At 43.0% G+C, this 16008-nt stretch overlaps 2 protein-coding genes across 2 annotated transcripts; both read right to left on the reverse strand.

The window, feature by feature from the left end:
• Positions 1-628: 628 nt before the first annotated feature.
• On the reverse strand, positions 629-7933 carry LOC307231999 (uncharacterized protein; the record flags this gene model as incomplete). The annotated part of the gene is made up of 18 exons (XM_080002880.1): positions 629-1034; positions 1140-1222; positions 1320-1486; positions 1581-1718; positions 1798-1912; positions 2010-2138; positions 2252-2346; positions 2454-2517; positions 2618-2677; positions 2760-2896; positions 3354-3439; positions 3910-4030; positions 4575-4701; positions 5029-5135; positions 5242-5353; positions 5516-5690; positions 6439-6540; positions 7872-7933. The coding sequence occupies 18 exons, from the start codon at positions 7931-7933 to the stop codon at positions 839-841; spliced, it is 2076 nt and encodes a 691-aa protein (XP_079859006.1). The 3' UTR covers positions 629-838.
• A 1410-nt stretch (positions 7934-9343) lies between these two features.
• LOC307232000 (interleukin-17 receptor A) lies at positions 9344-15653 on the reverse strand. The gene is made up of 10 exons (XM_080002881.1): positions 15525-15653; positions 12736-12872; positions 12608-12632; positions 12125-12268; positions 11841-11959; positions 11626-11746; positions 11228-11275; positions 10943-11106; positions 10783-10857; positions 9344-10347 (listed from the first exon to the last, which is right to left on the reverse strand). Exons 2-10 carry the CDS (start codon positions 12838-12840, stop codon positions 9382-9384), a joined length of 1767 nt encoding a protein of 588 aa, XP_079859007.1. The 5' UTR covers positions 12841-12872; positions 15525-15653; the 3' UTR covers positions 9344-9381.
• Between the last annotated feature and the right edge of the window lie 355 nt (positions 15654-16008).

The following is a 16008-nucleotide window of genomic DNA, read 5'->3' on the forward strand; positions in this document are numbered from 1 at the left end:
GCGAGCGTTCCGCGCGGACTGCGGCTGCGCGGACGCGGCGGCGCGTTCTGGGACGTGTAGTTTCCGGACCCGCGGATTCTCGTCGCCGTGGAGCGGCTCCGCGTGCGTCTGACCGCAGCGCAGCGCTCCGCAATGAGATACGTGGAGAACATGACAACAACCACCTGTTGAGTGGGTTAAAAGCTTGAAATCATTTATAACATGTGCAATCTTAAAAAGGAGCAATGTAATGCAAATGGACTATGGACTGAATGCAGGGTTAAATAAATGTGTCAGCACTGAGCCCGGCTCCCTAGTATCTTGTGGAATGGTGATGGACACTTTAGGGGCATGGTTGGAAAAAAAGCTTCAACCCAATTTTTATTTTTATTTATTTTTTGTGGGGGGTGGGTTTGTGGATACCTAAAATAAACACCAGAGGCCTGAGGATATTTCCTTTTTGCCCACACAACTCAAATTTCAATTTAGAGTGGAGAATTTTGATATTAAGCGTCTGAAAAATTCTAATGATAATATTAAAAGAAATAAAAGCAACCAACGATATTTGATTTCAAAGATGTTTCTTTATTTTATGTGATTTTGTTAATTGAATAACACTATTAATCCCCGGGGGAAATTCAGGATTGGTTCATTTAAGTCTATTTGACAGTTGTAGTGCTTCTCATAGCTTGACTTAGCGCTTCACATTTAAGTGACTTACCAAGACTCTATAAATTATTATGCATTAATCCACTCATTCAGTTATTTTCACTGATTCACAGTTCATATTAAAACACAAGGACCACTGTGCATGACGCATCTTTACATTTCCTCAAATTCCCGCCAATACGTCCCATTCTTAATCTATCCACATGAATGTGGATTTGGGCCAAGACTGAGTCTGGAGCTTGTTGGGGTCCACAGAGCCCATGGTGAGCTTTGGTGAAATGGGGTGCGGTGAAGCCAGGGAGAGCCGTGCAGCCAGGAGACCCATACCCACACAGCTGCTTGTATCTCGACCCAGGAGCATTCCTGCCATTATTCCACCTGCAAGACTGATAACAGAGTTGGGATGTGCTTAAGTGTTTTGGGAGTTTAGTTGGAAATATTCAAAACAATTTTGCATTCAATTTAAAGTGGGGGACTACAAGAGTTTCTACCTATCTCCTGCTCCAGAGACATTCACTGTCTCCTCCATGGTCACATCCAGTGCTGGGTAGTGGACAGCACACAGCCGGCCCCTCTGCAAACGCAGGTTCAACTTTAGGTAAACGTTATCCCCCAGCTCACTCACGAGCACTACTTTCATAATCCCCGCCATAATTCAGAGCAATAATTACCATCTTCCTCTTCCTTGGCTGCAGATTGACAGATCCAGCCTCATGCTCGCCACACACCAACACCCCATTGGCTCCCAAGGTTACTACCAGACAGTGCAGGTGCTCCAGCAGGGGGCACGAGAGAGCCAGGGCACAGCTTATCACTTCCTCCGGTGAGCTCGGCAGCTCTGCAAACACACAGAGCAAAAGTTAATCCTGGCTTAATGATTTTATGCACGTGTCTGAATCACGTTCGGTCATTCTGGAAATGCTGAACCGTACCTTCAGGTGTTGGGAAACCCAGGGTCTTGTTCATGGTACACAACTCCGCCAGGTTGGGGGAAGAGTAGGACAAGGACTTCCAGGAGTCAGACAGGAAGGGCTTGCAGGCCTTGTCGGAATCAGTCGGCTCATACCAAACTGTGAAACATTTTAATACATATCAAATTTGGGGAACCTTCTGCTCATGGTAATTGAGCAGCCAGCCCTTTATGCTTACCACTGATTGCATGCACCTTGGCAACAGAGCAGATGTAGTCAATAGTAGAAACTGGGATGTTGCCATCCAGACAAACTAAAGAAGCTGACAAAAGCTGTTTCTTAAAAGTGGAAACCTGTAGGAAGACATTCAGATAACTTTGTCAGTGAGAGAAATGTAAAAAAATGAGCTAGACCTAATGGAATAGTGTTTTGATGAGTAACAATACTTACATACTGTTGTGTTATTTGCTGATGGATATCCATGTCACCCAACCCCAGAGTGAGCTCCCCACTCTCACTGATAACGGCGCAGTAAGTGGCCGTCCTCTGATCCTCAAGCCTCGCCACGCCACTGGTGTTCTTGTGGAAATAAAATCAAGCAACATCAGCGTTATTTGATTTAGTAAAATTTGAATAATTTATGTGCTGATGCTGCTTTGCTTAGTGACAGTAAACAGTTTCTGGTCACATACCATGTGCTTGCAGGAGCTCAGCATAGCCTGACTGTGAGAATCCGTCCCAACGGCGGAGATGAACAGCGGTTTTTGGCCTAATCGACTCAAAGAGTCTTGGAAAAAGATATTACAATATGTAAATTGACATCCTTTTTTTTTTTTTTATATTTAGGTTGTTGTGAATAATGTTTTCTGCATACAGAATTTGATAAGAAGTTACCCGCAATGTTCCGTCCTACACCCCCAAATGATTGACAGACACTTCCTGGGTTAGTCTGTCCAAACTAAGATAACATGGTTATTTACATCTCGGAACAAATTGATCTGAATGATCTACACCGTGTGTTATAGGTTAAATTATTTTTTTGGCAGATGTCCACTTACCAGGAGCTTTTCAGTTTTTCCTTTAGCAATAAAATCCACATTTATTCCTCCTATTACAACCTGTGACAGAACAGCATCATTTATACTCAAGTGGGCCATACGCATGTTCTATACTCGAAATACCTTCAGCACATTTACTTACAACATTTAACGGTGAATCTGAAGAACACGTTTCAGGACGCCGAGTCGTTTGTCTCAACTTTCTTTCATTAATTTGTTTTGACAGTGCACAGGCGATCTGACTGCCCACCTTGGCATTATTCTTAATGAGTGCTATGTCTTTCAATACAGCAGGTTAAGGAAAACCGGATTAGTTTCAAGACTGGCCATAAATCACAGGTCATACATACATACATACATACATACATACATACATACATACATACATATAGTACATATAGTACATACATCATAATCTGACATCATCATCTTTATTCCCATATTGCTAGACTACTTTTGTTACATTCTGGTAAACAATAATGTAATTGAAATTGTTTAACCTCCTAGATTTCCACTTCTTTCAATGCTTAAATGTTGTTTTATATTGTATTTCCCAACCATTAATGTTTTACTGTAGGTTTTAATGTTGTGTATTCAGTAACATGGTTCTTATAAAGGAGACTGACACAAATCAGGTAAAATAAAATCAACCCCCCCATACAAAGTTTTCTTGAAATGTTGACATGATTGTTTCCTGCAACATTATATATAATTAAACCACATTTGAGAAAGATACTAGCCTCAAGGGACTTTCCTTGGGTTAGCTCATTGACCCTTTGCAGAATGAATGGTGTCACATCTCGTCCTTTGATGTCTTTAGAACTGAGGAAAGGAGAGCGAGAGAGAGAGAGAGAGAGAGAGAGCTAGAGACTTTCATATAACACATGCTATCTACTGATTCCAGTGGCACAAGCAAAAAAACATGGATGACAATTAATTAAATAAAGCACAAAATAAATAAATATATATTAGAAATAATGATAACGTAATGATGATACTAATAAAAATTAAAAATGTAAAAATATAAGTAAAAAATAAAAATAATAACATTATAAACCACACAAGAAAAAAAGGCCCCAAAGATTGAAAAAAAACACCCCATTTGTATCACGAGAGGGAAAGCGAGAGTGAGAATCTTAAGAACAGGAAAACACCTGAATTCAACTCGACTTTGAAAGAACTGAGATAGCATGTCTCTATTCCTATGTCATGGGAAATCTCCAACGAGGCAGTGGCTGTGGAAAAAAATAGCGCATATCCCATATTGGGTCAGAAGGAGGCCCCTCCCTCACCTGGCCTCCTCCACCGCAGCCTGGATGGCATCCTCGATCAGCTGCCCAGCAGCTGCATGCTGGTTTGGGATGGGAACAGCCAACAGGAGGCCGCTCTGGAGACCCAGGGACAGAGTGCCCTCTCAATGGTGCAAATTAGAGACATACTTTCAGGCAACTTAACAGCAGGTATAATGAGGCACTCCGGTCCTTTACAGGTCCTGTAATCACTTTTTCCAGTATTGACACCGGTGTTGTTATGCAGAGTATACACAGGTATATGGCACATATCTGCTTCTCTTTCAGTCGGCATTGCTTATACCCACTTCTAAATTTCCTCTGATGTGCATCTCTCTGCCGTAGCGTGGTTAGAGGTGGGCATTTGTTTTATCGCTAGCCCCCAGTCTAAAATAGCCCCGCAGGGCAGGCTCTACACCCCGATCGCTCCCTCTCTGATGGTACCATTGTGTGCCAGTGAAGGGGTGCCTGTGATCGGCGTGCAAAACCGTGTGTTTTTATTTTAGATGTAGGTTATTTATATAAGCATCTTGGGTAATAGGCACACTTTCTTGGCCGATCTCTAATTTTCCAATACTTAGACCCTATTTTAACAGGGTACCAGGCCAATACCAGTATAGGAATTAGTCCATTAAGTGAGCTTGAGATGTCCTAAAATTATGGCATACCAATTAGTTCTGCTGCTTCCTCTGGGTTGCAGACACGATAAGGGGATTTTAACCCACTTCGTGGGGAGAAAAATGCTGGAAAATCCTTGGTTATTCCATAGGTCGCCACCCCGACACCCTGGGTTTCCTGTTAAAGGAGAAAGAATCTGGATAAGGTCTAAAATTCTGGATAATGTTCTATTCGAGTGGATTTGAAAATAGAGTTATGAGGAAACAATTTTTGGTTCCTCAGTTGTAAAAATAAAATCAAGAAGAATCTGAAGTACATCTGAAGAATATACATGTGGAAATTAAGTTACTGAAGTAGAAAATGGCAAGAAAGAAAAGGCTGTAAAATGTTTAAAGTAATTGAATATAGCCAAATAGTCACAAGGTTAAAATGGCAAAACAGTATTTATGGCTGCTTACAATAGCAACAACATCAAATTCAAACAAATAAGACCCTAAATCTTACCAGGAATTCCAGAGTGCGACAGATGTCGAGAATGGACTTGACCCCGGCAGAGACGACAGCGATTGGAGTCCTGCCGAGTTCTGTGAGATCCGCACTGATATCCAGACCTGGAAGAGGGATAATTTACTTCATATAGTATTTTAATTAAAGGATAGATTCTCTAAGTTTATAGGTTTATTATAGTATATTTAAAGTAATGTAGGCTCAACCCACTGTTTTCCCCGCCCCTGTGCACGCCTCCTATGCCGCCTGTGACAAAGATGGGGATTCCAGCTCTGTGCGCTGCTATCATGGTTCCAGACACGGTGGTTCCTCCAGAAAGACCCTTCGAATTCAACACACAAAGAATGATTACATGGGGAAATTAACCACGAATACCAGCATGCTGGTACTGTACTTGCATGCAGTTAAATTGGATGCAAGTACAGTATGGTACAAATTCATCCCATGTGTGTTTTCAAAACTGAGAGAGCTCCTAAAGCCTCACCTTGCTCACGGCATAAGGTAAATCCCGACGCGACACTTTGAGAGGAGCCTGGCTGCGGGCCAGGTATTCCAGATCCTCCACTGAAAGACCCACATGGATCTGGCCCTGAATCACCCCGACAGTAGCCGGAGTGGCTCCTTCAGCAACAACTATGGCCTCCACCTCCCGTGCTGTGCTGGGTGGAAGGGTGGGGAAAAAGGCTTGTTGTTATCAATAACCAAGCCAATATTAGATCTAAGTAGGGCTGGGCAATATATGAATGTAATATTGATATTGTGATATGGGATTTTGATTACGGTAATATCATGATGAAGTTAAATGTTTACTTTAAGGCGGCATGACAGTGAAGTAATGCAGTTTTGTGAATTTCACGCTTGGTCATAATATCCACATGATTGGTTTTAACGTTTCTTGTGTGCAGCTATTGTCAAATTATCAATATGAGGTATTCATCAAAAATAGATAGATAGATAGATAGATAGATAATGAGATATTACAATAGAAAATGAAAAAGTGGCACTATATGGAAAAATTGGAAAATATACAAAAAACCTAACAGATAATAAAATATGGCAATATGGACTAAACCTAATGTTAAAACAAAACAAATACAATCCAAAAATAAAAGAAAAAAACATAAAATAGATAAAAGATGAAAATAAAGACCTAAATATTTTTTAGGTCTTTATTTTCATCTTTTATGTTCAAGGTTCAAAGGTCATGTCCAAACGTCCAATATAAGGGCCTATACAATAACTTATGAAATAAACAGTGACGGTAAGATAGGAATAGTGATGTATAATAAACCTGACATAAAATATAAGCCTTATTGTGATATATAATTTAGTCAGTATTTCTCAGCCCTAAATTGTGATCCTTATCGCGATGTGTGGGTTATCATCATGGGAAACCATGTGGGGTACCTCAGGTTGTGTGGGTAGGGCATGCCGTGGGTGATGATGGTGCTCTCTAGCGCCACAACAGGCTTGTTTTCTGCCAACGCCCCCGACACTGACGGATGAACTCTGAGTTGTCCAAGAGGATTTTGGCCGGGTGCACTCACATTTGACCGTGATGTACTGTGAAATGTTGAATTTCCACATCTCAAAAGATGTGCGGATACTCTCTTTAGCATTCTTGTGTCAGATTCCCCTTTAAAAAAAAAAAAAAAAAAAAGAAAAGAAAAGAAAAGAAAAGAAAAGAAAATAAAAGAAAGAGAGAAAGACATGAACAAAGATGTGAAAAAAAAAATCAATTTCCAATCAGCACATCAATACGTTTTTATCGGAACAGTTAGGGGCTGCTGTGCAAGAAAACAACACACAAAGCTCAAGTATTTGCACTTTTTGGTCTGTACCTCCTCTAAAGCTGCCATTCTTTCCCCATTTCTTTTCTCCCATCCCTAAAACACTCCAAATACACTGCTAAGATACCACTGAACATCACCTTCTTTCCCCGCGGGATTAATAAAGTGTCGATTTATCTTAGAAGCATAATTTAAAGTCCAAACGAGGAAATATGACTACCTCGAAAAGGCAGGGAATTAGTCACCCTTTGCTTTCGCCATAGGGCGGAAATCCAGCTCGGCCACGGGGCTTTTGTGCAGTGTTTTCTCTGCTCCAGTTCCTCCAGAACCCTCCCCATGCCCCCGTCCCCCGTCCCCCGTCCCCCTTTGGGGCCACTCCGAGGAACTGGCATCCAAACCCCACAGCTTTTGGGGCGTGCGTGAGTGGACTGACTGTCTAGTTCAGTGGTTCTCAAACTTTTCTTCAGTAGTGCACCCCCCCTCAGACCATTTATCAGCTAAGCACCCCTTCATTGCCATTGGGAGAAGAGAGAAAAAGAAGAAAATTAACATGAAGGTTGTACTGTACGTGGATTTTTAAACATTATAGGCAATATTTTTCACACATTTTTTAAATATATTTCGGAGTACCCCCTGCAGTACCCCTGCAGTGCCCCTAGGGGTACGAGTACCCCCATTTGAGACACACTGGCCTGGTGCACTTCACTGAACAGACTATGAACTATGAAGATTCTTTGCAGGAGTTTATAACAGAGAGTACTTTGAAATAGTTTTTAAACGCCTTTGCACACCCTGACAACCACATCCATTCGACATTTGATGCAACTTGTGGAGACGAAAGGGGAAAGTGGTGCAGATGTTTCATGCGTCCACGCAAACGTTCGGATTATTATAAACATTTGTTATCATTTCTGCTGCATGAGAGCAGCAGAAATGACAATGAAACAAACTAGAACTAGAATTATACACTACAATTATCATGAAAAAAAAAAAACCAAGGCCGCAGTTTGAGGTTATAGTTGTAAAGAGTTAAACCCGCCAACCACTCACCTTGCGCTGCACAACAGCCAGACTTCGAGCAGAAAGTAGTGTTGCCAGATCGGGCTGACCATTTCCAGCCCGACCGCAATCTAAAAGTCGCCCAATGCATGAAACCCATTGACGCTTCTGTTTCGTTCAATAAGGAAACGAAGTCAAACACAATCCATCTACAGTAAAAAAATAACCGGTTTTCATTTGTTTTATTTTTCGAGGAACGGGTCACGATCGCTCCCGCTTGTAAAAGAACAAAAAAAAAAAAATCCGCCCGGTTATTTTACAAAGCGGCCTCGAATTTTACACGTACCCGCCCAATCAGCGCTTTTTCCCCAGCTCGACGTGAGCCAAGGTAGCCCGACTGGGCGGAAAACCCGCTCAGTCTGGCAACACCGGACTTTGCGCGGAAGGATGAACTTTGACCTTGTGTTTACTCCACACTCGGCCGACGCAGTAAGAGTCCCGACGCATCTTATGGACACACTAAAAAATGTCCACTTCGTCATCATCATCATCATGTCCATTTTGCGATTGCAAAAACAATTGTTTAATTGTTTTATGCTCTCTCTCTCTCTCTCTCTCTCTCTCTCTCTCTCTTTTTGTTTATTGTTGCCTGCAAAATCTTAAAAGCTTCTGCTGTTGTGTCCCCCCCCCCCCCCCCCCGCCCACCCCCACCGCTCTCCAGACAGACTGAAAGACAGATACATAGATAGATTGAATTGCAATGACCCAGCAGCTCACAACACAACATAAAAAATAATAAAGTTATGCATTAAAAATATGGAAAAAAAAAAAAAAAAAAAATGCCGTACAGGAGATGAGGATTTATATTTCAGAATTTCAATTGGTCAAAAACAAATGAAATAAACCTCATGGTGAACCAGAAAGCGGAACCTAAAATTAGGGAAAAAAAATATTGTAATATACAATCAACCAAATGACAAAACATTAAATACAAGCCTGAAAAAATAGACCCCAAAAAACCCCCAATAAATAATAAAGAATACATTTTTTTCCACACAAAGGGAACCCCTGCTTTACTGCACCAGTCGCCACGCCTCACACGGTGACTCCTCCACAACGGGCCTGCAGCTCTTTGCACGGACAGCAACTCAACATGCAACGCTGTGCAGAGAAACCCACCTAGCAGTTGAAAAAAAGAGTTAAAGCAACGTCCCCCCCCCCCCCCACACCAACAGTTAAAAAAAATACGTGGAAAAGTACGGAAATACAGCAACACTAACAGTTTATTACGGAGCATAACAATATAATAATATACAGATTGTTTTAAAACCATACTTTGTTCAGCTTGGAGAGTTTTCCTCCCGCTGCCGTCATATGGCCGCTGGCACTGTTATATTCAGCATTTATACATTGATACCAAATACCACTAAACAACACTTATTATCTTCCTCAAACATATGGACGATGTTCCACTTCTTCAGACGTCAAGGTCGTTATGTGATCGTGACTGGGTTTGTGTTCAGCTCTTTAGTCCAAGTGTGAGCAGTGTTTCTCCCACGGTTCACGACCCGGGAGGTGAGGTTAAGCAACGGCAAGTGTCCGGGCCGACGTCCGTCACCGAATCGCCCACCAACTCGTCTTCAAACCAGCGCGGGTGCTCCCGCTGATACGAGCTGAAAGCGTGTATGGCATCCCTCAGGGCTCCGCCCGTGGGACAGAGGTGATACTCGTCCTCTGCCAGGCCCTCGATGCGACTCACGCGGCCCGGCGTGTGCTTTTCGATCTCCAGGATCCTGAAGAACACCTCCTCGAACTGCGCCATCAGTCGGTAGCGCACGGTGACATTGAACGGAGACGGAACGTCCTCCTCGGAGCAGATGTCCTCAAAGTACGCCACCAGGTACCTCCGGTAGGACGCCGACCGGACGAACCGGGGAACGACGAGGCCGAGCGCCGCGGTGAGCATGTCGCCCAGCGGCGCCGCCCGGTCCCCCCTCAGGAGGACCCTCCCGGAGCCGCACATGGCTCTCCATTTCGCCTGCACCCCCGGCGAGCACAGGATCAGGATTTTGTCGGAGGATCTCTCGACCTGTTCCTGGTGCCAGTCCAGCCACTGGACGGCGCCCAGCACGGCGAGCCGGGCCGAGTCCAGGAGGTCCAGGACCACGTCGGTGCCGCATTTGGCCCTCAGGAAGGCGCAGAGCTTCAGAACGACCTCCGTGTACAGAGGGTGGTCCAGCGAGTGGAGGATGAAGACCCTGTTCCGCGCCGGAACTCGGGCTCCTTCGGGTTTCGCCCTCCCGTCGGCCGAGGGGAGGTTCGCAGGATCTAAGAGAAAGACGAAAGACGTGCTCATTTGTCTACGGTCTGTTCGGTTATCCCGCGCATTCGGGGAAGGGACATTTAAATGACGGGGGGGGACCTTGAGGAGGTGTCCTGCACCGGGAATACACCAGATAACCTCCGATGATAGCCAGTCCCAGCGTTGCTTCGATAATGAAAGCGAGCGGAAGTGGCTTGTGATGGTCTACAACGAAACGGGATGGAAGAAACAAGGGCTTCACGAGGATGCAGATCAATAAATAAGTTTAGATAAATGGGAAAAACAGATCTTACTCACATGGGCAGTCCTCCATTTTTTTCTTGTGGTGCAAACAGTTGTTTCTACACCCAATAAAAAATGGTTGAACCTTTTAAAAAATACAGAATTATATGACACATTTCTTTGTTAAATTGACTTCCCAGTGTAACTCCAGCAATATAAATGTTCTATGACGGTCACACACTAAAATGATGAAACATTATAACCCAGTGTTTCTCAAACGGCGGTACTTGTACACGCATTATGTACTTTAGGGCACTTCAGGGGGTACAAAAAAAACGTGTTAGTTCCATATAATGTTTAAAAAAAACATGCAGTTCATCATTTTTGTTCATTTTCTTTTTTTTCTTCTTAACTCACCTCAAAGAATATTTCACATTTTGAAAGCTGCTTAATTTCCAGGTCAAAGGTCACATCCAGCAAACTTCTGTTTTCCTGTATGGATTGGCGATCCGGTCGCGGTAGTTTGTTAGAAAAGGCTTGGGGGCCGCGTTCTGGCGTTGCGCACTGCGCACAGTACCTTGGAGACGTCCTTCCAGCGGCAGAACCCAGCGCCGGGACTGCGGACCGACACCCGGTATCTTTCGGAAAACTCGGAGGTGGCGAAGCGAACGGTGAGCGCCGCCGCCCGGTGTCTCCAGTCGACCCGCGCGGCTCCGCTCACCCGGGGGTCCCAGAGGCTGCCTGGAGGGGAGGGAGGGGAGGGAGGGAAGGAGGGGACGACCCGCTCGTTCAGCTCGGACGACCTAAGGCCTCGGTGCAGGGGTTGTGTGAATGCAACGCAGGCGAGCGAGTCGACATTTACCGTTTTCCAAACAGACCCGAGTCTCGCGGATCCTCCAGTCGTCGCAACCTGCGTCGCAAAGGAACACTGTATGACACATATGACAGTTGTTATTCCACTTGACTCGAAACTAATGTATCGCAAGCGTAGCGGATTCCTCCAAAACACACATTTTGAAAAGCAGCCGTTAATGTCCTGAATTCCCCTCCCTTTTCCCCTACGTTGCCTTGGACTTGTATCACTTAGTTATTATTATTTTTTATTATTATTATTATTATTATTATTATTATTATTATTATTATTATTATTATTACTGTAGTGCAACCGTAAACATTGTTCTATCTGTATAACTACGCAATTTGTAGCCCCAGTAAGTGACATTTACATCAATATAAAAAACAGTCACATTTCGGACTCACGCGGGACTGGAATCCTTCTGCCGACCCTGTAATGTCCATCATCAGGTTCGGGTAAATTGAAGACGGACACGGAGTAAGTGTGTCCTGGCTCCACGACGAGGCCGTCCAAGGAAAACGTCCACTGTGAAATGACGCTTCTTAAATCCACACAAAGTCAACGGATACATGATATGACACATTGGCATTAAGGGTTTGGACGTCATCGTCGCCGGTACCATGGTGTGGTCTGGCTTCAGCTGCTCGTTCATCCGGAATGCGTATTCCACGCACGTACTGTCGTTGGTACTTTCGTCCAGGATGCTTATTTTGGTTCCGTATAGTTTGAATATGCCCGCTGCGGATGTAGAAAAACGGGCTTTGCAAGAGGACAAGTGAAGCTATCATAAATAAAGTGCGTAGCTTTCGCCTAACACCATTCAACCCCAAACAGATGGTTTCGTGCCAGCCGCAAACCACAGAGGATGTTTAAATACGACGTCACAGGTGGAGTCCGTGTTACCGTTCGACGGTATCCTCCATGTGATGTTGAGAACAGGGTGGAGCCCGTCCTCCGCCGCTCCCGCTCCCACGTCCCCTGAGCCCCACTCTGGGCCAGCGGGTGCGCGGCGTCTGGGCACCACCTCGCCTCCATCCGAGCAATTCACTGGCGTTTGAGGGGGGAAAAGTAGATTCAGAATCGTGATTCAAGTGGATTTTTGGACTTGTTGTGTGACGTAGGTTCACTGGTCACTGAAACCTGAAGAGTGGGTCTGTATTACAATAGTATATACTGAGTATTGATCTGCTTTGTTTTTTTTTTTCCATCTCCCATTAATGAAGGTCAGTTACGGATGGCCATGGGACCAGCCAGATAACCTGACTGTGAAAATGTGAAATTATACGGAAAGATATGACGTATAAGACAAAGTAATAGGACAGAGAAAAGAGTAGTGCTTTGTCTTACCACTCTAAATAACAATGAAAAGGGGTTTGATGCACTTACCTATTTGAGAGCTGCATGAAATGTCCTGGAAAAAGAAACAAAAAACAACACTTTTGCTTTTTCTATGTATTGCATAACGCATTTGAACTGATAATAGCTTTAATGACGTGATAGTATGTACTCACTACCTGTTGACTGCAGTGGAGTTTGGTGAGAAACCAGAGAGGCGACGACACAACCAGGCCGGTGAAGTAAAGACAGCCGAGGAAAGGATTTGCATTCATATGGATCATTCTGGCATCCCTCCGCAAAACACAACGATTATCTATGACGTCGCCGCAAGCAAAGTAAAATAGTATTATTAGTTCTACTTAAGCTCCCTTCCTAAGAGCTGTTGAGGCTGAAGATGGTGTCGCATTGAGCATTACAGCAAGAGCTTATCAGACACAGCCATCTGAATTGAACAGGAAGGATGTGTGTGGGTTTTAGTTTAAAATCCAAGAACGCGTAAAGCCCCCAAAGTAGTGTTTTATAGATAGTAACCTTCCTTAGTTCTCTGTGTTTAGTACAGAAGTTGCTTGACATTTTTGTATTGGTCTGTTGCTGCTCACAAACCAGAGTGTGATGTTATGAAACAGCCACAGAGAGGCGCCAGATGTCAAATTAACTGGTAAGTATTAGAATCTGAGACATACTGTAATTATTAACGATAAAACAAGATAAAAGAATAGAAATATAGCTACAGGCAAGATCCTGGGTGGTCGGCCCTTCGTTAAAGTTCAATGGAGGAGTGTGCCCGGTTACAGAGTTATTCTATGATGGGGCGGTGTTGGTGGCCGTGGGGGGGGGGGTTCCTACACCACAACCAACGGTGGTTATATTTCTGAAGTAGGACTGCATGATTATGACTAAAATGATGATCACCCTTATTTAACTCAATATTGTGATCACAATTATTAATCTAAATTACTGATCCATTTTGGGTAACAGAAATATTTTATGGCACTTTGTAAATCAACAAAAAACTGCCTTCACAATAATAATGTATTATGTATAATAAATCCATAAATTAATAAACTGAGCTAAGTGGTTTAACTGACTTCAGTTGTCGAGGATACATAATTAAATGTATTGTGTGTAGTGGGCTACACCAAAAATACACAAAAAGAATGAATATATTTCAAAGCACATACACAATAAATACATATTCCTTGTATTATGTAATTGCTGATGGTTATTGTTACCAGTAATTGTAATTCGGGAAGTTTGTATACATTGATATCTCTGGAATGTTTATAAATTATGACAGTGATTTTTATTGGGTTTTTATTTTGTAGAACTTACTCTGGTGCGTGTTATTTGTCCTCAGAAGCGGATATATTTATGATGTTTAATTTGCTGCGCTTTGTTTGATTCAATTGTCTTCTGGTAAGACTTTTACTTCATTTTTTTCAAACATAATAACATTTAATAGTAATAAAATAATACCTGTAACTTTTACTTTGTATGGTTTTGAGTTTGTATCTTATATTCCTTTATTTAAAGTCCAATCGTGACTATATCTGCGTGTGGCGTTATCTTGCCAAGTTTTGATTGTTGACTCATCACTAGACTGCAGTGCTATCACTTGATCTGTGTACTTCGTCAACTTTCGCATACGTGCTGTGCGTGACACCATCTTGGTGAGGTGGCCATTGTTATTCACAAATTCCTTTCACAATACTGAACCGCCGATCTGGATGAAACTCGAAAGACGCCATGTTTGCACTGCCCCGAATACAAATCTTATTCAAATTGTCTGTGGGTTCGTCGGATCTATGACATCCATACATTTCAGTTACACGTGTCGGTTAAGCACATTTTAGTATTTTTAGAGCTTATAGAGCTTATAGAGCTTATTGTGCATAATCACCAGGTGTCATGACATTTCACTGCATGTATGACCGTATGTATATGTATGTGACAAATAATCTCTTGAACTTGAACGTGCCGCCATCTTGGAAAGGACTCGCTTGTTAACCAGTCACAAAACTCAGAATCAGAAGACAATGCTATCATGTGACCTGTGCGAGCCGTCATTTGCGTACGCGCGCACATGGAGGTCATGATAAAAACATAATATTTTATCCATTATTTCACAATAATGGACCAATCTGAGTCAAACTTGGATGACGGCATGCGGGAACTGCCCTGAATACACATTTTATTCATCTTGTCTGTAATTGCAGCGGATCCATTACATCCATAGACTACTGACATCAGTTTTTCATAAATATATAAGATATCCTTATCCTAAATATATAAAGAAAATTGGTCATTATTTAGAGTTTTGATATCATTATACTGAAATTTCCTTTCACAGCGTAATGCATTATATCAACCATTGTCACCTTAATAATATGCCTCAAAAACAAGAAAATAAATATTTGCGTTATTGCATCAAGGCTATCTTCTGGAAACAATGACAATTCCATTTTTTCTATTTATACCATTTTGCTCCTGTGTTATAGACAAGAATAGATTTAATTTATTTGATAAATACTGTCATATTCGAGAAAACCATTATCGCTGCAAACTGATATAAACTTGAAGACTGTGATAGGCAGTAGGTGGCCTTTCCATCTGCTGGTTTGAATCCCAAAGGCACCCATCCAGTCATGATCATTTGGGAAGCAAAAACCGTAAATCTAACTAACGTTTTTTTGTCAAAATGTGTTTGATGAGGGCGGACGTCAGAGCCATGTGTATTCTGTTAACGCAATAATGAGTGTTGGAATATGAATAAATGGATATGAATAGAATGAATAAAGAGATATTAATAGAATGAATAAATAGATGTCATGCGTCATGTAAATAGTGTCATGCATAAGGACAAATCAAAAGTGTTGCAAGAGGATTTTGTTGATATCAGGGTGAGGGGTCGTTGCAGGGGGTTTATTTCAGGCAGGCGTTCATGAGGATCTTTAAATCTACCAACCTCTCACTGAAAATCCTCAAAAAATGTTCATTCCTCCCATCTCCCTGCGCAACAGCGGCAACAGTGGTTAAGGTGAAGTCGCGGGAATAACCAAGGAGGGATATTTCTATCAAAGGAAAACAAAGTCCCTCAAGTATACAACGACCAAATTGAAAATGCCGCGTCAGAGGAATTAGAGGTGCACAGCCGGGTCTGAGCTCCTGGGCAGGTGGAGCCTTGTTTTTCAGCGGGGATCAGGAGGGGTGGGGGTTGCATGTCAACACAGCCCTGACATGGATACTGGCCGCTGGTATTCGTGCACAGGAATCGCTGTCGCGCCGCGGCTCTTGTCGGGGTCTTAGCGGCGACTTTGCGAGCAGGGCTACGGGCTCCGACTCGCACGACCCCTGTGGGCCCTCGCTGATCACTTGATCCCCCCCCCAAGTGAGAAAATATTACCAGAGGCTTAACCCCAGTTCCGCTGTGCGCTGGTGGTGGATTGCGA

The sequence above is a fragment of the Zeus faber genome (genome assembly GCF_960531495.2).
Source record: "Zeus faber genome assembly, chromosome: 6".
NCBI classification, from domain to species: domain Eukaryota; kingdom Metazoa; phylum Chordata; class Actinopteri; order Zeiformes; family Zeidae; genus Zeus; species Zeus faber.